The sequence below is a fragment of the Cyrtonyx montezumae genome, unplaced genomic scaffold (assembly GCF_038088225.1).
Source record: "Cyrtonyx montezumae isolate F1298 unplaced genomic scaffold, pur_monq_1.0 scaffold_3, whole genome shotgun sequence".
Lineage (NCBI taxonomy): Eukaryota > Metazoa > Chordata > Aves > Galliformes > Odontophoridae > Cyrtonyx > Cyrtonyx montezumae.
This window is the reverse complement of record NW_027072034.1, coordinates 152399799-152422816: the sequence shown is the minus strand read 5'-3', so window position 1 is coordinate 152422816 and position 23018 is coordinate 152399799. Positions and strand designations below refer to the sequence as shown.

The 23018-nt window shown below is 37.7% G+C and overlaps 1 protein-coding gene across 1 annotated transcript in view; it reads left to right on the top strand.

The window, feature by feature from the left end:
• PCLO (piccolo presynaptic cytomatrix protein) overlaps positions 1-23018 on the top strand; it is a 311928-nt gene that overhangs the window by 747 nt on the left and 288163 nt on the right. The window contains exons 2-3 of the mRNA XM_065743701.1: positions 5012-6245; positions 16275-17675. Coding sequence (XP_065599773.1) covers positions 5012-6245; positions 16275-17675 — 2635 coding nt within the window. The remainder of the gene's footprint in view (positions 1-5011; positions 6246-16274; positions 17676-23018) is intronic.

The following is a 23018-nucleotide window of genomic DNA, read 5'->3' as shown; positions in this document are numbered from 1 at the left end:
TGAGGAGAAAATAAAGGCAGCAGAACAGGTTTGAATTGATTGCTGCAGATTTTGGCGATCTGGGTACTGGTGGCTTTCCCTTATTATGCATCTGTGAAGACTGGGTCGTTCCCTTCCCCTCTCCGTCCTTATCACAGGGTAAATACACTGCCCGAGGTGCATCAAGCCCGGTGCCCGGCTCGGTCGGGTTTCGGTGCCCGGCGCTGGCCTTGCCTGCTCAGTTCCCGCAGCTCGGCCCGTGCCGCTGTCCGTGGTGCTGAACTCGCTGCCTTCCCGAGCTCAGGCGTCTCGCCTTCCTCCTTTGGCGCTGAACGGGCTGTTGGTAGAGAAGGAGGTTATGGAGTGATCCTCCTCTACTGTGCAAATCGGTTCTTGTTGAGTCTCTACAATGCCAGGTTTATATAAATTAATTTTATAAGGTAAGGCAGGTTAGTTGGATGATAGTCATTTTTGGGAAACACTGAAATCACTGCGATTGTACCTAAGATTTATATTTTAATTGGGATTCAAATCCTGCATATTTATTAACTGTGAGTACAACTACATAGAATTTATATATATTTCAGGGCTTTACCCAGCTTCTGTGGATGTCAGTAGTGGGGAAAAAAATCTCACAGATCAGTTCTGTTGAAAGAAAGCTTAAAATTTTCTTTTGTATACAGCTTACAAGTTCTTCTTCATACTAAGCTTCCAAAATAAATATCCCTGGGGGACTTCAGAATAGGCTAAAATGTGAATATTTCTGCATTTGTAAATTACTACTTTCCTACAAACAATCATATAGGAAACTCTTTTCCTCTTATTAGCATACCGTACTTTCAGTCTTTTCTTAAAGTGTACCATCACTAGCATACCATTCTTCTTATTTAAAGACAGTCTATATTTGTAAAATACTGCCCTTCTGCTTTTTGGTTAAATTGGCATTTTAACTCTTAAGTTGATGCAGTAGCCTGTCATCTAGCTTCCCTTGGGGATTTGTAGTGATTCCTATTATAGTATCTTTGTGCCTGTTATAATGTAATGAGGCTAGTGCTTGTCTCTTCTCTCTTGCTTTACTTGCTTGTCTTCTATACTTGTCTTTGCTGCTAGAATTTGCTAGCAATCATGGGAGTGATTACTAGGAACTTGATTCAAACCCTTGGAGTCCAGACTTTTAACTCAAGTAAAGAATTAACCTCCTGAGAAACAGATTTCTTTGCTACAAGCTTTATTTTAATTTATATGTAAGTCTGCAAGGAAAATACTTCTTTAACAATGATCCACAAGTGCTGTTTTCAACAGTTTTTTTTTTTTTTTGTTTCTTTCCCCTAGTGTGGCATAGCCAATCCAAATATTAAGTGATTGAAATGGTGAGCAGAAAAGGAATGGCGACATTTAGACATTTAATTTATATAACCATGTATTGTGCCAGTGTTCCTAATAGGCTGTCTCTCAGGGTTGTTGTTGTTTTTTTCTTCTTTCCAATCTTGTTAGCTGGATTGTTAAAATTTAATATTAGCTGTTATCCAGTTTTATCTGAGATACTAATAATTATTTCCTATTCTAAATGCTTCCAGTCCCCTTCCAAACAAATTCTTAGTCTTAGTGGTGGGTAAGTACATATATAAATATATATGTAATATTTTATTCTATCGATTCCAGACCCATTTTGGAATACTTAGTATCTATAGAAGTCATTCCATTGACCATCTTCCGAAAAAAGCCCTCTAGTTTAGGAAGTTTAGTTTAGGTCTTTTTTTTTTTTTTTTTTTTTAATTAATTGGTAAGCTACTTCTGTTTCTTCTAGCTTCATTGAATGGTCTTGTAACTATCTCAGTGTCCAATTGCTGAGGAATTGTTTCACATCATCTGAAAGGAATGTGTGAACAGGCTGAATATATGAACCATCTAATGCAACTGTTTTTATTTTGAGCAGATCACTGTTGTGTTGTTTGTTTTTTTCGATTCATTAAGTTGCTTACACCATATAATAACACAGTCAGATGCATTTTGAGAGAAAATTCTGAGAAGCCCTTATTAAATGTCGCACTTCTAAGAAACAATTGTGTTGTAGTTTCAATAGAAATTTGTATTTTTGTTAATATCACCTTTTAAAGTCAATAAAAAATAAGTTTCCAGGGCCATGCATAACTTTGTACATATCTTGTCAGTCGATGTGAAGGAGTCTGTCTTGCAATTGTGCAATAGTTTTACTTCTCTTTAAAGTTATTTATACTAATAAGTTTTACTACGACACATCTTTTAAAACAGTTTTTATCATTATGCCATAAAGAACAGGACCAATAGACTTTTGTTAAACTTTTACTTAACTGCAAAGTAAGCTTTGATTTGGCTATAAAACTTATCTAAATGAATAAAGATGAGCTCTGTGAATCAAGGCCAAGTGAGTAGAAACAGCAATGAAAATGAAGGAATTAGATGAGGGAGAATAAAATGATTTTGTTTCTTAAATTTAAACTGATGGCAGTTTCTTAATTTTTTTGTGGTTCAGAAGGTTAAAAATTAAAAAAAATATACTTTTCAAATAAATACTTTCTTTTTCCAGAGAATTTCTAATTCTGCAGTTTCATTAAAGTTGTCCAACATTTGTCTGTATTTGGTTGTAAAGTAGTATTAGAAACAAGGCTTCAATTTCTTACTGCCTAAAACTAAAGAGATCCTAGCTTTTGACAGAGGTAATGTTTCTCAGGAAGCTTGTCTTTTCAAGGCTTTTTCTTCCAGTAGTTAAGAACTGACTCCATTGCATAGATATATTAAAAAGCAAGACAAGTCTGTTCTTGAGAATACTCTAGCATTTATTTTTTTTTAATTCAGTTGACTCATGAGTTGTAATCTCATTTTAAGTCCTGACATCTGATCAGGTAGAAATTTATAGATCACATTATTTTGATAAAAATTGAAAGCTGAATGGGAACTCATGCCAATAGGAACTGACAGTTATTTATTCTTGTTAATCTCCTAGTTCGATTTCTATAAACAGTTATTTTTTTTTCTTCCACTTCCACTGTAAGGTTTGGCTTTGGTTCCGCGTTTCCTGACCTGAATGTATTAAAACTGTTGATTAAGTACTGTTGATCCTTTTTTTTTTTTTTTTTGGTCCTGTCAGTTTTTCATTGCTGATTGAAGCTTTCCAACACTTGCAGATGTGAATGCTGGAAGTGTACCAGACTACCACTGATACAATAGTTGAAATGATTGCACTTATCAAGCAGTCGTTCTTCAGATAAAGTGTACAGTGCTTATCTAAACTGCAAGAAAAAAAAAGTCAGATAGACCTGCCTGGCTTCTAATTAAACTTTACAGTTGCTTGTTTTCTCTATGTAGCAAAAATGCTAAATGTCTAGTTGAATTAAATTATCACTGGACTTCTGTGTATTATCCTCATCATGAATAACAAGTTAACAAACATTACTAATGTCAGTGGAAACACTTGCTCCCTTTCTTGAGTTGCACGTTAAGATTGTATACTTCTCAGATTTAAAATCAAGAATTTTTCAAGGGATGGAGAACAGTAAATGGAGGTACAGAAATCTAGAAATACAATTTCACGTGAAAATTTTTTAATTAAAAAAAAAAGTCAGATAAAAGATTATGATAAAATCACATGTTGTGAGAATTAACAATTGCAGAAATTGCTACCAGTTAGCTTTTTCCATCTGTTTTGCCATTACTAGGTATGTAATGAAAACTGAAAATATTCATCAGCAGTAATAATAAGTCAGTTGTAATATTAACAGTGTAAAACACAGTTATCAGTGTATTGAGTATATGTCATTCTGTAACCTTCTGCTGAAACACTTAATAAAAAAAGAAAATGCTGCTCACGGAATGGAATTAAACGTAAGAAGTGATTGTTTTGGTATGAATGCCCCAAAAGAAATGTAATGTCTTGAAAAACAAGTTCACAGTTAAGTGGATCTCTTGAAGTGAAAACTGAAAATTTTATTGTTGTAACACTGTTGTGGCACTGAAAAGTACACCATATCTTCTAGCAAATGCACAGTGATAGCAATGAATAGGGTATTTTACTACATCCTTTGGCAATAGCACTGCCTGGTATATGGTGTCCTCAAGCTGCAATTGAGCATAGCAACAAATATATAAGAATAAAAAAGAATACCACGCTGCATATAACAACATGATCTTGACTTTAGTTCCTATTTTCTTAGCCTTCTTTTATCCTTTATGAAAACAAAGCAAGGTGTGTAGAGATTTATCCTCATTTTCTAATGGTAACAATTTTATTATTGTTGGGCAATGTGAATTTTGGAGTGATGCTGGAAGGAGGCTCTTTGATAGTTCTATTTGAAAAAGAAAGTTTTGATACATACTCTGTGAACTGTCATCTGTTTCATCTGATTGGAACACTCTGAGTAATGAGTGGATAGGTGGTAGTGAAAATATTTCCCCACCAAAAAAAAACAGACAAAATGAACCCATGTACTTCTGAACGTATCTGGATTTTTAGCAGTTTTAATCCTTGCTGTATAGTAAATATGATCAAAACTTTGTACAAATAGCCAGAATGTAAGTGCATAAGCAGTTAGTAATGTGTGTTTTTTGTGTGTATGGCTCTGCTTTGATCTGCTAATTCCCCAACATCTGTTTCTTTTGGTCTTCTTTGTCTCCCCATGTTTGTATCCCAAGGGATAGAGTGAAACGCAGCAGTTTGGTTTTAGGTAAAATAGGAGTTACAGCTATGAATTCTTCATCTTCCTTAAGAGAGAATAATCTGGTTAAACACAGTTGCTGAATGAGATTATTTTCTAACTAAGTCAGTCTGTGAATTAATATTTGCATAAGCTTTTATAGAACAATAATTTTAATTTAAATACTTTTTATATACACTCTGTTGTAAGCCTTACTTGAACACTGTTGTAAGCCTCACTTGAACACCTGAGGATTTCACATTGTTACCTAAACATTTTTAAGGGCACAGGTACAGATTATTTTAACTATTGTTTCCCTGATAAATTGCACTGTTTGAATTTATTGCATTCTCTTTCTGCAGGCATCCTGATCTTGATACAAGCCACCATCCAAGACAACCAGGTAAGCCTCCAGATCCAGGACCGGGTTTAAGTAAAAGCAGAACAGTAGATGTGCTGAAGACAGAACAACGGGCACCTGGACGGAGTCCCTCTTCAATAAGTCTAAGGGAATCGAAGTCCAGGACTGATTTTAAAGAAGATCAGAAGCCAAGTATGATGCCCAGTTTTCTCTCAGAAGCCAATCCATTGAGTGCAGTCACTTCAGTTGTGAATAAATTCAATCCTTTTGATTTGATATCAGATTCAGATGCAGTCCATGAAGAAGCTGGTAGGAAACAAAAGGTTACCCAGAAAGAGCAGGGGAAACCTGAGGAGCAGAGGGGTCTTGCAAAACATCCACCTCAACAACAGTCTCCGAAGCTAGTTCAACATCAAGGACCTGTCAAACCTACCCCTCAGCAAACTGAGTCTTCCAAACCAGTGCCTCAGCAGCAGCAACCTGGGGAACCAAAGCAAATTCAGAAACCAGGCCCTGGTCACCCTGGAGACTCTAAGGTCGAACAAATGAAACAACCACCTCAGTCACGAGGACCACAAAAATCTCAGCTCCAACAGTCAGAGCCAACAAAGCCTGTTCAGCAACAAACTTCTGCAAAACCTTCAGTGGGACCAACCAAACCACAGCAACCAGATAGTGCTAAAATATCATCCCAGGCACCACCTCCCACAAAACCGTCATCACAACAGTCAGGACCTGTAAAACAACCATCTCAACAACCATCAAGGCAAGGAGGTCCTGTAGAGCCATCTGCCCAGCAACCAGGACCTCCTAAACAGCAACCTGGACATGAAAAGCCAACTGCTCAGCAGATAAGACCTGCAAAACAGCCACTTCAACCTGGACCTGGGAAGCCACCTCTGCAGCAAACGGGGCCTGTAAAACAAGTAGCACCTCAAGCAGGGCCTACAAAACCGTCTTCTCAAACTGCAGGTACAACAAAGTCCTTAGCACAACAACCAGGACTTACAAAACCACTGGGCCAGCAACCAGGGCCTGAAAAGCCCTCGCAGCAAAAGCAAGCCAATGCAGCCCAACCTGTGGAATCCACCCCAAAGAAAACGTTTTGTCCTCTTTGCACTACCACTGAACTGCTGCTGCACACGCCAGAAAAGGCCAATTACAATACATGCACACAGTGTCATACTGTAGTCTGCAGTCTGTGTGGATTTAATCCTAACCCTCATATAACAGAGGTGAGTAACATTTATATTGTGTTTCATTACCAGAGCACAAAATTAAGTTTACCTTTGTTATGCCAAAACATTAAATTTGTTATAGTGTATTATGACAGCCATTTAAGAACTTAACGAGTTCTGAGAAATAATCATGCTATTTAGGAAAGTACATACACTAAGAGGGGATCACAAAATCAAAGGAATTAGAAGGGACATCAAGAGATCATCAAGTTCAACCCCCAATGCTAAAACAGGTGCCCTACAATAGGTTGGACAGTTAGGCGTCCAGAGGGGTCCTGAATATTGCCATAGAAGGAGACACCACAACCTCTCTAGGCAACCTGTTCCAGTGCACCAAAACCCTTACTGTGAAAAGATGAAAAAGAAAGTATTGGTGTGGTGAAAGGGAATGTAATGGTTTTCTGTTTATACAGTCTTTAGGAATATGTTCTTGTTTCTTTATATAAAAAAGGGGAAATAACAAATAAATAACTAAAAAAAACAATTGAATATGAAAATGACCATGTTCATAGGTCCTCTGTGGGTTTCAGAAAAGGACTTGGATAGATTTGCTTTGCAACTGCATTCATTAGCTGAAAGCCTGAGTCATGAGTTTTGACTCTGTGATTCTTAGGTTATTTCATTCTTGTGTGATGCTAAGAAAGGGATCTCTGTGGACTATTTCAAACTTTGATTACCATTCTAGCTGTAATTATATAACATAGAAATGGTGTGGAAACTAATATTAGGACTTCAAATGAGCTTATCTCAACCTGATATGTTTGCATTAGTTTGCTTTATGTGCCCATACATACATATAGACTTTACTTGTTGTGCAGGGGAGTAAGGCATCATATGAATGTCTGATGTAGTCTTATTTCTTGAACATCTGCCTATACATCCTGATAATTTAGTTTTTATTTTGCATTATAGGTTTTTCTGTTTTTCCCCAGCAACAACAGTTTTATCAGTTTATAGAAATTGACCTGATAGTCAAGACTGACTAGTGATAAATCAGCCAGACGGGGGATTTGGGGAGTTTGGTTTTGCCTTATGTTCAGCTAAACTAATACCAAAACAGATGGCAATAGGAAGAAGAGTATAGACATTATTTTCAATCTGACAAGTATCTCTAGATTTAAAATCACAGAATCAAAGCATCACTAAGATTACTGGGGGCTCAAAATCATGTAGTCCAACTTCCTGCTACAAACAGACCACCTAAAGCAGTTCAGGACTGTGTCCTGTCCAATTTTTTGTATTTCTAAGGATGGAGACTCCTCACCTTCACTGTGCATCTTGTTTGACATGTATTGCACTGATTTAAGAATACTGCTGTTTGTTAGATTGTATTTCAGTGTACGTTTATTAGTGATATTTTTAGGTTGGTACCTCATAACAAATAGGTTTTTGCATCTGGTGATTATTTGTTGATTTGTTGTTAAAATTGTCTTAAGTTAAACCTGAAAGATTCAGTTAGCAGACTGAATTGTTTAGCAGTGTATTCTCTTGTTAGAATTTAGGGAAATTCAGAATTGAGATTGGAGATCTACTGGACTGGAAGAGAGATGATTTGAACAGCCCAGTGCAGAAATGTCAGATTATCTGCAAATAAACTCAGAGTATGTAATCAAGGGATATTATAAAGGGGAAAAAATACATAGTTTAAAACCTGAAACTCTACTATCTGGCATGTCATTCTGGAGAGAGTGGAAAAAAGTATTTTTTTTTTACGTTATGAACGTTATGTTATCACATTACAGATAAGCTTTTCTAAGAAAACAATGTTTTTTAGACCAACACTTCTTAGATTTATTTGTGGATGCTGATCCCTATTTCCTTAGTGATTTTCTGGGGTCGCTCTGAGCTCAACTTCCTTCAGGAACTTCAGATGTTCTGTGGAAATGATTGACAGGTTTAGAATGTTTAAGTAATGTGGATTTTAAGAAAGAAAGAAAGGCTGTTTATGTAAGAAGATCTGAAAGTAAATTCTGTGAAGCTACTAGTTTTTGAAGTGGATACTCTGTGTGTGAATTTTGGGGCTTTAAAACAATAAAAACAGCTGCATTTAAGACTAACTGATTACATACATATGTAAAAGTAAATTTGCATTTCATATTACACATTGAAATAAACACAAGATATGCATTTATTTCCTGATGAAAGCATTTCAGTAAATGGAGGTATTGGACATCTAATTTATTCAGCCATTAGTTCTAATCTCCAAACTCCCACTCAGACTTTTCTCATTTGCTCAGCTTTGCACCACCAGCTGTCTTGGTGAAATTTCCTTGTGGGTGTCCTGCTCCTATCTGCAGTGAAGTGCAATGAAAATCACATCTGACTGTGTTATTGAACAGTTGGAGCAAAGTAATAGAACCTGTTCTGGCACATAAGGAAATTTGAATTGCTTCATCTGCAAAGCTTCCTACTTGAGATATTCACAAATATTATTATATAATTATTATATAATGTTAGCACATACCCTGCTATCCCTTTTGCCAAGTTTCATGATTCTGTAGTCCAGTGTTGCCCTTTCCGTGCCCTTTTTAGCCTCTATTGTTCTTGTTTATCTGTCTTAAGGGAGTACTTCTAATGCAGAAGGTGGGGAGGGCAAAAGGCATTTATTTAGTGAAGGATTTATATTACTTCTGTTCTGAATTTTTCCTCCATACAGCTGCTGGAACTATCTCCTTAAATTCCTTGACATCTTGTGAGTTTCTTACAGGATAGCTTAGTCTTCACAACTACCAACATGGATTCATTCTCCAGAGTAAATCTGAAGTTTTCATATTCGATGTTTCTAGCTGGTTCTGGGAGGAATATAGTAGAGTTTACAAACCGTCTTGGGAAATATTTTCATGCATTCACAAACCATTGTGGGAATTACTAGTTTTTTGGATTTGTAGTCATCTTTTTCCATATAAGGTGCAGTAGTACATGCACTTGATCTGTTTTTACTCACTAGGGAGAACTGTGGAACTCCTGAGTAGAAAGTGATAGTTTATTGCCACAAGGTCAGATCCTTTGAACTGTTTTTCTGAACTATCTGACACTGCTGTCCCTCTAGGGAAGAGGAATAGGCTGTATCTTGGTTTTGCACAGCAGTCCAGAGGGAAAATACGCCATACATAATGTGCACAGTAACATATGTCTCTTTAATCTGTCTAGGTATTTGCACCTCACTCATCACCATGGCACGAGTGCCTAGCAACAGTTGCATAAAGTACTGGGAAAAATTATATAAACAGGTTTATTGACTGGTACTCTGTGCCTTTTGTTTTCTGTGTACATCAGAAACTTGTAGCAGGTGTGTTAATTTTATTACACAATGAGAATCTTTTATTTAAGAAAAAAAACCAATCTGTTTTCTTAAAAACATCCCAATCAGCCCTTAGCATCAGAAGCCAGCAGCAACTTGAAAATGATCCAGTTGTGTTGACAGTCTAAATTAGGAATAGGCTTTCTGAAACAAGCAGGGGCATCTGAGAGACTATCCATTTGGTTAAACATTATCTGCTTTCTGATGAAGCTAGCTAGGCAAAAACCATGAACTGCTATAGATAAACATAAGTGGCCTGTGCATATGTTTGATAAATGAGATAAATTTTTATCTGTGAACTAGTAAGAATAGTAGAATACCCCAAGTTGGAAGGGACCCATAAGAATCATGGAGTCCAACTCCTGGCTCCACTCAGGACCACCCAAATTTCAAACCATATGTCTGAGAGTGTTGTCCAAGTGCTTTTTGAACTCTGTTTGCTTGGGGCCGTGCCCACTGCCCTGAGGAGCATGTTCCATTGGTGTCATCCTCCTAGCTGATAGTTTATAGTAGACTCCCGTAATGTCATCCACTTTGTTTGCTTGTCCCTTCATCCTTACCCGCAGGATGAACAGTGCCATTGCCAACTGCAATCTAAGTACAGGCAAGCCTGTCCCTCACATACTGCCTTGCCTGCACTGATTTCAGACCACACAGAATGTTCTACTAGACTTACACCCTCTCTGTCTCCTCATTCCCTATCTCTACATTTCAACATGAAGTATAAAAACATTTTCTTTGTTTCTAGAGTGGAGGCAAAGTGGTGGTAGTACCAATATTTTTCTCCTTCCACCAGGGCTAGGAAATTTCCCTATCAATTGTGCCAAGTACTACACCCTTGATTTTTTTTTTTCCTTTTTCTTTCTGAAGCTGTTCTTACATACAGTCCTACTGCTACCATTGGTGACTTAAGGGTATAATTTGGTTCAGATGCTCACAGTGATGTTTGGATTTTTGGTATCTTTTCATTAATGTGCTATGTCTCTAAGTATCCTAAACAGTAGCAAATCTTGGACATGAATTATGTTCAGGAACTAAAGAGAATTTAAGCAGAAGGATATTCATTTTCCTCAGTTATTGTTATTAGCTTTTACAGGGAAATGAATATGTAACAGTTTAAAACACTACTGAAGGAAGATGTCTGTAATTCCTGTGGTGAATTCAAATGAATTTTGCTTCTACTTGTAATAGAATTAATATAAATGACTGTGTTAAATCTTTGCAGATAATTTGATAGTGAAAGAAGTTATTGATGGAATTCACATATTCCATGCAGTTTAGTCTAGGCACTGCTGTGTTATAGTGGGACATAAGAACCAGGATGCAACATGGCCTGGAAATGAGATGAAAAAAGAAAGGGATCTCCTGTCACTGTGGATAGTAGCATGTCACAAAGTATAAGGCTTTTTTAATGTTCAGTTTTATATAAGTAAAGCAAAATAGAAGAGAGAAAAGGACATAAGTCTAACCATCAGTTTTATTCGTGATGTGGGTGTAAGTAAATGAGTTAAACTCAGGGCCCTTTTTAAAACAAAAAACCCAACAAAAACAACAACAAAAACAAAAACAACCCCCCCCCCCCACAACCTAACTATTGCAAAGTAAAGACGGAGGTATTCTGTAAAAGAGGACGGAGCTTAATCTGGAGGGTAGATTCAGACAAACCCTGTTTAGTTGGTGGTCTTTTAAAGATTATCAAAATTTGAAATACATTTGAGTGTAATACTTGTGTTGCTTCAAAGAATCCCAGGGTACTCCTAACTGTGCAATTTATAGGGAATAATTTCCACTTCCCAGTTTGGGGGATGAAATGAAGTTGATGTCATTATTTTATTTCTGTCCCTAGTACAGAATACTGTGTCTAGAATATTCTTAAGAATGCTCCCACGTAATTTCTCTTTCAGAACACTGCTTGTCTACATTGCTGTTTTGTATTTATGATTAGGTGTTAATGGTGTTGATTCCATGCTTGTTGTTTGTTGTTATTGCTTTAGGAAAGGGTCAGAATGTGGGAAGAAGCACGTAGCTGTGTATGCCAAATATTTTATCCATGTTGTTTTTTTTTTTAGCTTGACAATATTCCACAATGTATTGCAGCATTTCCTCACTAGTCCAGATAACTGTCCTGTCCAGTTTTTAACACAAGTAAATAATAAATTAATCTGCATAGCTAAAGATGTCAACTGCAGTGAGCCATCTGCACCAGGATTGCTGTTGCTCAGCAACTGTAATTTACTACTACGTTAGGCCATGTGATGTAGGGATGCTGTTTGCTGGGTAATCACTGGGCAGGAAGCACAGCCCAGCCTTGCTTCCAGCAGACAGCATAATCCCAGCTCAGATCCCAGCCATACTCCCTCAGATCACTGTGTGCAGCACAGATGAACTTTGTTAACCTTCTCTTTGCTTCACTGCTGAATTGCAGTTTGATTCTTTGTTTATTGTTTATGTATTTCTAGTATACCGAATCTAGATGCGGTTAATGAATGCAATCAGAATTTATTGCAGTGATGTGTGATGCAGTGCCTGAGCTGTATTAAAAATTCTTTTTCCTTGCTTGCTGCGACAGGTGGCTTAAACACATGCTTGGGTTTAAAAACTCTCTTTCTGAAATACTGGCATTAAAGAAAAAGGTCAGAACGATTATGTTAGCTATTTTATGATTCTAATTATATAAGCCATAGAATAATAGTTCCCCAAACACCCATACTTCATACACAAACTATAGCTTTTTGCATTAGTAATTTAAGGAGAATAGCAGAAGGCGTTAGGAATGTAATAACTGTATAATACAATTCATCTAAATTTCAGTAGTTTTAAAACAGCTTTGAGTTGAAAGTAACATTTAAAATGGTCTTTGAAAATGACTATTTAAAAAGTTTGCTGAACGTTGGTTTGGGTGCAAGCTACAGTGCTCATAACCTGAGGAACATGCTGCTGATGTACTTAGCATTTTTTTTGTCAGCATTCTGAGTTGGTGTTTCCTGATAAACTCCCTGGTCATCTTTTACAGCTGGTTTCTGAAAGGAAGATAAATATTTATTTTTCAGTGATTAATCCTTTCCTTCAGTGAGTATCAGTTGCATAATATATACTAGCTACATGTTTATTTCACTGTGATTATTTTGAATGACTGAGATCTTAGGAAGGGATGGTGTAGAAGGAGATTTTCTTTCCAGAATTGCCCTGTCTGGCTTAGAGGAGCTTTCCAGTTGTATGCTGAAATACACATTTATTTTGTTTTGTGGTAGTAGCTCTTTTTTTGTTCAAAAAAGGATTTTCTGGTCTAGTTTCTTCTTACAATACAAGTTCCTTACTTAAAGCTCCATATAGTCATGGGCTCAAGTGTTTTCCTTTTTCATGTTTCTCATATCATCTTGTCAGAAATGTCTGCTGAGAGCTAAATCTGGATTCCTTCTCTCTGAAGTTGTCAGGTACAAAATAAGTTGATATGTTTCCAGACTAGAAACATATTTTGTTGATAAAGCTTTGGGGTGGAGCTGAGCAATGTAAACAAACTCCCTTTCCATCTCCTTGGCAATGTGAAGCCTCTATAAATCTCTGTGTTTCTGTGGTGATGTAAAGAGATCTTAATATATTATACCTATTGTAGTGTTTCTTTTTACAGTGCCAAGTAGCTAGTCTAAATGAAGATTAGACCCATTGCCTTAGAATGCAGCTCTGTTCTGCAAAACAATTGTTAAAATGGTTTCCAGGAGCTTCATATGGACGGTGTGCCAGTAATTTTTATATAAAATGCATTCAATCTGTCAGTCAAAATTTCTTTCTCACTGTACATGTGGAATCTTTGAATCAAGCTGAATTCTCTTCTTCCCCCCATCACCTGCAAGAAAAGAAACTGAGCACAGCAATCAATGTACTTGCTCTCTGATAGTTTTCACATTGTTTTTGGTTATGTTTGATAGAACAAATCTGAACACTTTCACCAAAAGGAGTAGGCTCTAGTTAGTAAAATGTCATGAATTCATTTGCTGCTCCCAACCAGTAAAATAAAGCTGTTAAAAATTTTAGATGTTATGGATGATAATGCATAAAATATATATTAGGTACTTGTTTGTTGTTTTGAGGGCACATAGCTTCCACATCACTGAGCTGGAAAGCAAGGTAGCACTTTCTGTATTCAGTGGTTTAAATCTAAAACTTACTTTTGTTTAGACTCCAGTTAGATGTTACAGACAGATTGCACCAGCTATCTGCTGAAATCTAAATGCTTGTAAATGCATCTGAGTTTGAACACTTTAAACATAAGAAATATTTGGACTACTTTTTCTGTATCCTCACTCAAACCTGCAGCTATTTTTGAGTCCTTGAAGGCTTCACAGTGACTTAAAATCAAATTTACTGGAAGATACTCAGCTTCTGAGTGGGAGCAGATAGGTACCTGTTAACCCATGGTTCCACTGCAAAATGGAACAGAATGTACAAAACATCTTCAACACTTAGGAAGGATTGGCTCTTGAGAGTGCAGCACTTTCATTAAAAAAAAAAAAACCAACACAAAACTAACAGGTAAACAAACAACAAAAACCCAGTTGAGATGGTAGAAAGAAGCAGGATAACAACAGTTGCTCTGAGCCTCTCATGTCATTCTTGCCTTCAAATACAGGAGCACTGAATCACCATGCAAAATGCATTGTCCAAATATCAGTAAAAATCTGTGTTTTAGTTGGAAAAGACATTCTTAGCTCAGGTACATTAAAAAATTCCTCATGGAATCTTCTTTTTGCACTGTGGAGTAGTATCCAACACCCTAATACAAAAAATGTGAGCCACCCTGTCAAAGCCAAAACACTGTGACAGCCAAGGTGGATATTCAGATTTTGTGATTTTCATCTAGAAATGGTAGCAATATTTATATAATTAAATTAGATTACTTGTTACCTAAAATCAGCTCTCATAATTAAGCTGAGATCCTCCCCTGGACAGGGGACTTGTATGGGAATTTGACCATCAATCAAACATCATGGTTGTTGAGCTAAATATCATCATTGCTTATGTCCTCTGTGCAGTTGTGAATTCCTTCAGCAATTCAGAGAAGAGCTTAAACAAGTGCTGCAGTTTTGTTTCAGTTGGTTTCACCTTTAAATATCAATTTGCTGTCTGGGTTACACATAGATCAGAAAATTGTTAAAACAATAGTAAAAAAAAATTGCACTGAGAATGAAGATAAAAGCAGTACTATTATGAATAGTAACTTGATTACTGTGAACTTGCAGCTGGGGCCAGAATTGTGCATCTCTTTGTGAATCTGTTATTGTTAGCAAGCTCATATTCAGAGTGTGTATATGCTATGTTTATCAGAATAATTGGAGTAACTGTTTTAGGGAACTGCATCCAACTGTTTGTTAATTTTTGCTGCTGAAAAATGTCAGGCTGGCAAGACATGAGAAAATAATGAATTTATTGCCTCAGTCCATGCCATCACTTTTTTTTTTTTCTATGAACTCTGATCTTACACAGCCAAAATACATTTTATATATATAATCTTCAGATTCATCCTATGTTATGGGAGAGATTTCAGACCAGAGTAAGAAACAGGATCCAGAAACCTTCACCCTTAGGGGCAAGGTCTAGTGAATCCTCCTAATTGCAGCTTTCCTCTGTTCCAGTGGTGCATGCAAATATCATAGCTGGTACACTGAATTTCATATGCAGACCAAAGTAGGGCTACAGATGAGTGGCTCAGGTATCTACTTGCAGGCCCATGGGACTCTGTACCATATTGAATGGCATTTTTGCTGCCTATAAAGTTTCTGCTAGCAATGGAAGATGTGGAAAATTGCACGTGATGCTTCCTGGCCATGTGTTGCTTTAACATGTTTGATGCTTCCTCAGATTGTGAGACTATGCGAATGCAAAGGAAGGGTTGGCTGCTTAGGGTTATGTTTTGATTTTCTGTTTTTGGGGATTAAGTAAAAAACAGGTTTTCCACTGACACAGTGCATTTTGGGAAAGAGAAAAAAAAATCCCAGTAATTGCTCAAGGATGTACTTCTAATTACAAATGTATTTTGGGAAATATTATAATTCCCAGTATCAGTGCTTAGGCAAAGCCCCTTACTTATTCTGAATGAAAGTTTGCTTCCCCTCTGAAACGGGTGGTAAAATGTGGGTCTCTATCCCAGTGATCAGTAACTCACCTCTGTGCCTAATTCACTACATATATGTACACTACTGATGCCCTATAAAAAAAATACCAAAGCCATAAGTTATGTGAAGAGCTCAGTAGTTGTACACTTAAAGATAATTATGTATTTTCTTTGTTCTAATTAGGATTATTGTTTGCTGTCAGCAGACTTGATTTGTCAAACTATTTTAACAGAATTTGGCTTTTTTTTTTTTTTTTCTCCTGTTCTGGCAAATCGTTGCTGTAAATGACTCACTGCTGGGCCTTATGAAATTCCAGAATATTTTTTCATTCTGCTAGGTTTTTATCCTCTGTTATTAAACTGTGTGTAAACTGAATGTGAAGTCATTAGAAGCATGGGCCCAGTGATTGCTCAAATCACAGGGACATGAAGAATAACAGAAAAGAAACAGTTGAGCATTTTAATTGCAAAACAGTTTTAGTTTTTTCTCTTTTTACAGAAAATTCTGCAATACTGCAACAATCTATGCATTAATATAAGCTGTTATTATGTTGACTTTATTAACATTGTCTAATCTTAATTATAATACCTTTAACATTATTTGTTTTTCCTGCAGATTAAAGAATGGCTCTGTTTAAACTGCCAGATGCAAAGAGCGTTAGGTGGGGACCTAGCATCGGGTCACGGTCCTGGGCCACAGCTGCCTCCACCCAAACAGAAAACACCAACTACGGCTTCAACAGCTAAATCTTCCCCTCAGTCACAGCCAGGTCAAAAGAAGGATGCTTCCCCAAAACCTGATCCTTCGCAGCAAGCAGACTCTAAAAAGCCTGTACCACAGAAAAAGCAGCCATCCTTGCCTGGGTCTCCCGCTGTAAAATCAAAGCAAACCCATGCTGAGCCTTCTGACACCTGCCAGCAAATAGATCCTACTCCGAAGTCTGATCAGGCCAAACCAACGCAGGCTGAAGAGAAGCAAAGCCAACCCAGTATACAGAAGCCTACAATGGATTCTGTGCCTACCTCTGCAACTCCAGGGGTGAAACAAGATCTAGCAGATCCCCGGCCTCCATTAACTCAACAGAAAGTGACAGATTCCCCAAAGCCAGAGTCTACCAAGCCACCAGCAGACACACATCCAGCTGGGGACAAACCAGATTCCAAACCACTTCCACAAGTGACTCGGCAGAAATCAGATCCCAAGCTTGCCTCTCAGTCTGGGGCTAAATCAGATGCTAAATCTCAGAAACCAGTTGAACCAGCACAAGTGAAAGATGATACTAAGAAATTACAAACAAAACCAGCCCCAAAACCTGACACCAAACCAGCTCCCAAAGGCCCTCAAGCAGGGACAGGTCCCAGGCCTATGTCAGCACAGCCAGCACCTCAACCCCATCAGCCTCAGAAAACTCCTGAGCAATCCAGGCGTTTCAGCCTTAACCTTGGAGGCATCACTGATGCTCCTAAGCCTCAGCCTACAACACCACAGGAAACAGTTACTGGGAAACTCTTTGGATTTGGAGCTTCAATCTTCAGCCAGGCCTCAAGTTTAATTTCTACAGCTGGTCAACCAGGCTCACAGGCATCAGGCCCTGCTCCACCTACTGCAAAGCAGCCCCAGCCTCCTTCACAGCCTACATCCTCTCAGGCACCCCCCAAAGAGGCCACTCAGGCTCAGCCTCTGCCAAAAGCTGCTCCTACAAAGAAAGAAGCCAAGCCTCTTGCAAGTGAAAAATTGGAACCAATGGCTGCAGATAGTACTTTAACGACTAAGGGATCTGAATTAGGAAAGAAACCTAGTTTGGCTAAAGATAGCAAGCCTCAGGCTGCTGAAGCTAAGAAACCTGCTGAGCTGTCAGAACAGGAAAAAGCCAGCCAACCTGAAGTGTCTTGTCCCCTTTGTAAAACTGGACTAAATATTGGTTCTAAGGATCCTCCCAACTTTAATACATGTACAGAGTGCAAGAAAGTTGTGTGCAACCTCTGTGGATTTAACCCAATGCCACACATAGCTGAGGTAAGGCAACAGATCGTATTTACTGTGCTCCTACCAGCAAGTTCCATGTGCTGGGGTGTCGATTCTGTAGCTATTGATTGGTTTAGGAAAAATGTGAATGTTTATTCTGCAGCCTTTTAAAATTAAATATCCACACTTAGTCAGCAGTCAGAAGGTGCTTCCAATGAAATTTTTGCGGATTAATTGAGTGTGGTGTGGCTGGTTGCTAGTTTTTTTTGGTGCTACTATTGTATAGCAAACTACTGTACTTTCTAGTCCATCACATGATAAAGTTTCTTCACACGCTTCAGTATTTTACGTTAACACGTATGCTTCCTCATTTAATCTATGTCCCTGATTCAAGCAGTTGCAGAATGAAGGAATATATTAGTGCTTAGTTATTCCCCTTCTTTCCCAGTTTAATAAGCTTGTTCAATTAACCTCATTCTGTCTCTGGAGGCTTTGTATATGCTGTTGTGCTCATTAGGAAATTTGAAGTTTGATTGATACCTGTGTGGTGAAATACATACGGTTTTGAAGTCATTTCATTCACCGAGGGCTGAGAGTTTGAAGGTGCCTTTTCTGTCGTTGCCCAAGAGAAATCCAGCAGGGCTAACTTCTGTTTACAAGAATTAAGCTTATTTTCAACAGTTTCCTCAGATTTTTTTTTCAGTATTACCCTCATTCCTTTATTTCTTATAATTGTACTTATAAATGGTAAGGATTGGAAAATTTATACTTGCTTAAAGGAAAGATGGAGGCTTTCTATATCAAGTTGGTGAAGTCCAACTTGACACATGCAGATAATGTAAAAATATCTGTAGTTTAAATTTGTAAGTTGGTCTGTGTGGTTCATGGGAAAAGTGGCTGTTGGTGTTGTCTTTGAAACCTGAATGAATAAATTAGAAATGGCTCCCTGGGCTAAAAGTTGTAACATCTCTACCCTAAGGTGAGAGCAAATGCTAGGGAGAAATAAGCACTATTTTCCCTGCTACTTCCGTTGTTGTACATTTGTTGTTTTTTTTTTTTTTTGTTAGATAATTTCTTGGATCTGCTATCAGTGGAAAGGTGTTTTTCCTACTATAATAACATTTTTTCTACCTTAAAAATATGCTTTTTACTGTCCAAAGCAGTCATTTAGGTCACAAACAAAGGTCTGAAAATGCAGAAAGATATGTGATTGAAAGACAAGATTCCATTAAATTGTTGCTTCTGCACTGAAAACCATCAATGACACACAAATTCTTACATCACTGTTCAACTTTTTGCTCCGTATACACACACACTTACGTTTTCAATGCAAAAAATGCATGCCTGCTCAGAGTACCACAGAAACAAGAACTGTACATTTTGGTGAAACGTGCTAAAATGACAACTACGAAAGTCCTCGTACATGAGTTGACTTCCTCGGCGTTGGTTTAGGCTTGATGGTGTTGGCACTGCATTGTGGTGTGCAGATTTCTCTATTTCTGCTGAGATGAGAAAGGTGGTATTTTGTTTTCTTTCTGCTATCTGCTATTACCAGAGGATTCTCTCAATTTCAGCTTTTTGCAATAATAAAGATTTTCTGTAGTCGGACTTCCTTTGACCTTTCTTTGCCTTACTTTTTTTTCTTCTTTTTTTATACTACACATTTCCACCTCTGTCCACAGTTTTCTGTCTTCTTTTTCTGACAGTTTTCTCTAAAAATTGGCAAACCTCTTTTCTTTGGGAGCAGCTTGTTTGGCTGAGGACAGTTTGACTGTCATTTGCATGAAGATGGGAGACAGAAGAGGGAGCTCATCCTCTCCTCTCTCACATGATCTGCACAAACAATGTTTTTTATATCAGATAGCAACTCTGTCCATATATGCATTGCATGCAGTATATAGCTGTTGTATAATGTAATGATGACCAAATATTTTATGCTCACTAGCATTCTCTTCTCCTTCAGAAAACTATTTTCTAAGATGTTCAGTGCAGTCTTGGAGGCTTTATTTACTTTTTATTTTTGGAGGCTTAGGAAGGATAAATGTGAATGCCTTTTTAATTGTCTGGTCTGGTTTTATGCTTTTTTTTTTTTTTAAATTCCTATTTTCTTCATCCAAAGAGAAAAATTATGATAGGCTGTGTTCCTTCCTGACCCCAGAACACACAAATGTAATGAATGCTTTATAGTTTGTTGTAGAGTCACAGCTATATCACAGTGTATGTAGCAGCTGCTTGTACATTATCTATATATTGTTGCCTTAGTAACAGCTGAAAACAAGGTGGATTTTATTGAGCGCATGATGGTCCAAACCTTGTCACTAACAAAGCTTGTATTGAGCTGTATGAGATTAAACTCTGTGGGCACTTCTACCTGAGGAGCTTTTAGTAGGAAACGTCCTCTAAGCAGTGCATGGCTGTGCTGCAGACATGGCTGTGAATACTTTAAAGGGGAGAATGTTACACTTGGTTACAGTGGGGTACTTGCTCTTGCTCATACATGACAAATTTAACTTGAAAAATTCATTCTTTAATCCATTGCAAACGGTCTTTTGATAGCCTCTCTTCTGCAGGAAATAAGAGAACTAGACTTTTACCCTAAGCAAAGTGCTATTCACTTCAGTGAAGTTGCACTGGTTTGTGCGAGCTGAGAATTAAGCTAGAATACTTCTACCTGAAATGCACTGATTGTTCTTTTTCCCTCCGATTTGTTGCTCCAACAGTCAAACGGTTATTTACTTAAATGTAATTTATCCATGAAGCAAACAGCTTCAAATGATTAAATAAATGACACTTGATAGATTTCAGACCCACAGGACCATGTTGTGCTGTAATGCATTAACAGACTCCTTATTCTGCCATTTGCTCAACAGGGAGGTGCACTGTTTACTAGCTCTGTAATTAGCTTTCCAGCTCAGGTAGTTGGAAGCAGCTCTATTTTTAGTAACAAAGCACAGGATTGCAACTGCAGGAGCTAGAAATGAATTGTGTGACAACGACCATTTTGTGCATTTAAAACTCAGTGAAGCTGTTCAGAATATTGGAGTGAGATGGTTGCCTATAGTGCAATTAAGTATATTGAGGCACCAGGGTCAGGAATATAGAACCTGTGATGAATTAATGTATAGTTAACAAAACAAAACAACATCATCAACAACAAAAAAAACAACACACAACAAAAGATTTAAAACAGCTGCAGGAAAACAGAGAAATCCAAATCCATAGAGTCCTTATGGGCAACAAGAATGAACATCTTAAGAGTCATATATTATGAACAGAGAGAGCTCAAAATGTAATGTTGATATGTGAGTATGCTAATGGATGTAATCTAATAGAACTGCCAAGGGAACTACAGAAGAGCTCTTTAGACTACTTATGGCTATAAAATTATCTGGAAAGGTACTTGGGAGTATAAAATGTTCCATGTTTGAAATAATTTATTGGAGCTATAGAAAGGAAAGAATTATTTCAAACAAAACAGAAAGATGAGGAGGAGTTGGGGAGGGTAGAAAAGGCATAGTGTCCCAGATTTACTAAGGATTTTTTGTTTGAAAAAGATGTTATCTGTCAGAGATGTAATCAAACAGATAACATAAGCAATGTTGCATAGTGAGTGATGTTTCTTAATATGTTTATTACAGTGAATATTCTCTCTATGAAGCTTTGTCTTGTGGTTTATAAACAATGACCATTATGATCCTTCTCCAGTCTATATTCTTGGATTGTTAAAATGAAAAAAAAAAAAAAAAAATATATATATATTTAACCCACTCAAAGAATTTGGGTTCTTTTCTGATTACTTCCCACTGTTACTTACTAGATCAAACTGAGTAAATAGATATATTATATATTGTCTCCACAAATGCCATGGAGAAAGGAAAAAGCAAAAAAATTAAACTCATTTTCTAAGAACAGTGCTTTCACTAATCTCAGTAACATAACCAGATTAAAATTGGTACTTTGCTCTCCCAATAAGAACATTTAGAGTTAACAGTAAGTACACAGGCTGCTCCAAAAGCAGTATTTCCTATTTATTCTCCTGGAAACTGCAACAGATGCAAAAGCATAACACTACTTGATAGCACAAATTCTCAGCTACGAAACGCTCTTTTTCAACACAGTCACCACCATTAGCTATGTAACTTTGCCACCAATGAATAAGAGCCTCTATGCCATGCTTGTAAAAAATCCTTACTAGTGGAGGTGCCCCCACTGTCACCACTGCTGAGACGTACCGCCTGCTGCCTCACTGTGCTCAACAGTAAACATCAGTGGATGCAATTGTTTCTACATGAATGGATTCATTTACACATTCTTTTTAGCCTTGAGAAAAGAAGAGTGACTGGAGACCTGATCCAGGTTTATAAATATCTGAGGTGTGGGGGACAAAGTGGTGAGGCCAGACTCTTTTCAGCAGTGTGTGGAGACAGGACAAGGGGGAACGGACAGAAACTGCAGCACAGGAGGTTCTGCACGAATGTGCGCAAGAACTTCTTTACGGTGAGGGTGACAGAGCACTGGCACAGCTGCCCAGGGGGGTTGTGGAGTCTCCTTCTCTGGAGATGTTCTGCCTGGACGCCTACCTGTGTGACCTTGTGTAGGGAACCTGCATTGGCAGGGGGTTGGACTCGATGATCTCTTGAGGTCCCTTCCAACCCCTATGATTCTATGATACGCTTTTGCTTCATAACACACTTCCATGTCTGATGCCATTTTGTCACACTGCCCCTCTGTTGCTATCTGTCACGTGGCAATAGAATGTAACAGAATAGCAGTGGGAAGATACAGCCTCTATTGTCATACCACCACCAACTGCCTCTGACATCATAAGCTAGTGTAATAAAATAGGCATTGCTGTCACTGCAGCCCCTGTAGATAGCATTTTGGAACTGATGTATGCCTCTTGGGACATCAGAAGTGCACTCCTGTTCTGATTTATTGTCCTATACCTGAATACATATTGGGGTCTTGTACGTTCCATGAAGAAACCTCCAGGTTTAGGGTACTGGTATGTTTGGATCTTTGATGTAAATAATTCTGACAGTTTCTTTTTTTCCAAACTGTCACTGAAGTCTAACCTAAAGGTGGAGCAAGGATCTCAATAGGTGTGACCCCGTACTAAGGGTTAAATAGCTTTAAAAGTGAAAATATAATAAAAGACCTACCCAGTGGTTTAATGCCCAAATGTGGCAAAGGCTTCTTAAAGTACACATGCGGGAGCATTGTAAAGTAACAAGACATCCACAATTCCAAAGAAAAGCCTTAAAATGGTGCACTACATCATCTGAGGTGACACCCATTGCCTGTCTTTGCTTTATTAACCAACCTGCGTTACCTTGTTTCGCTTGTTCAAGAAGGCACAGACCATTCTGCAAGTTGGCAAATTTCACTCCTATT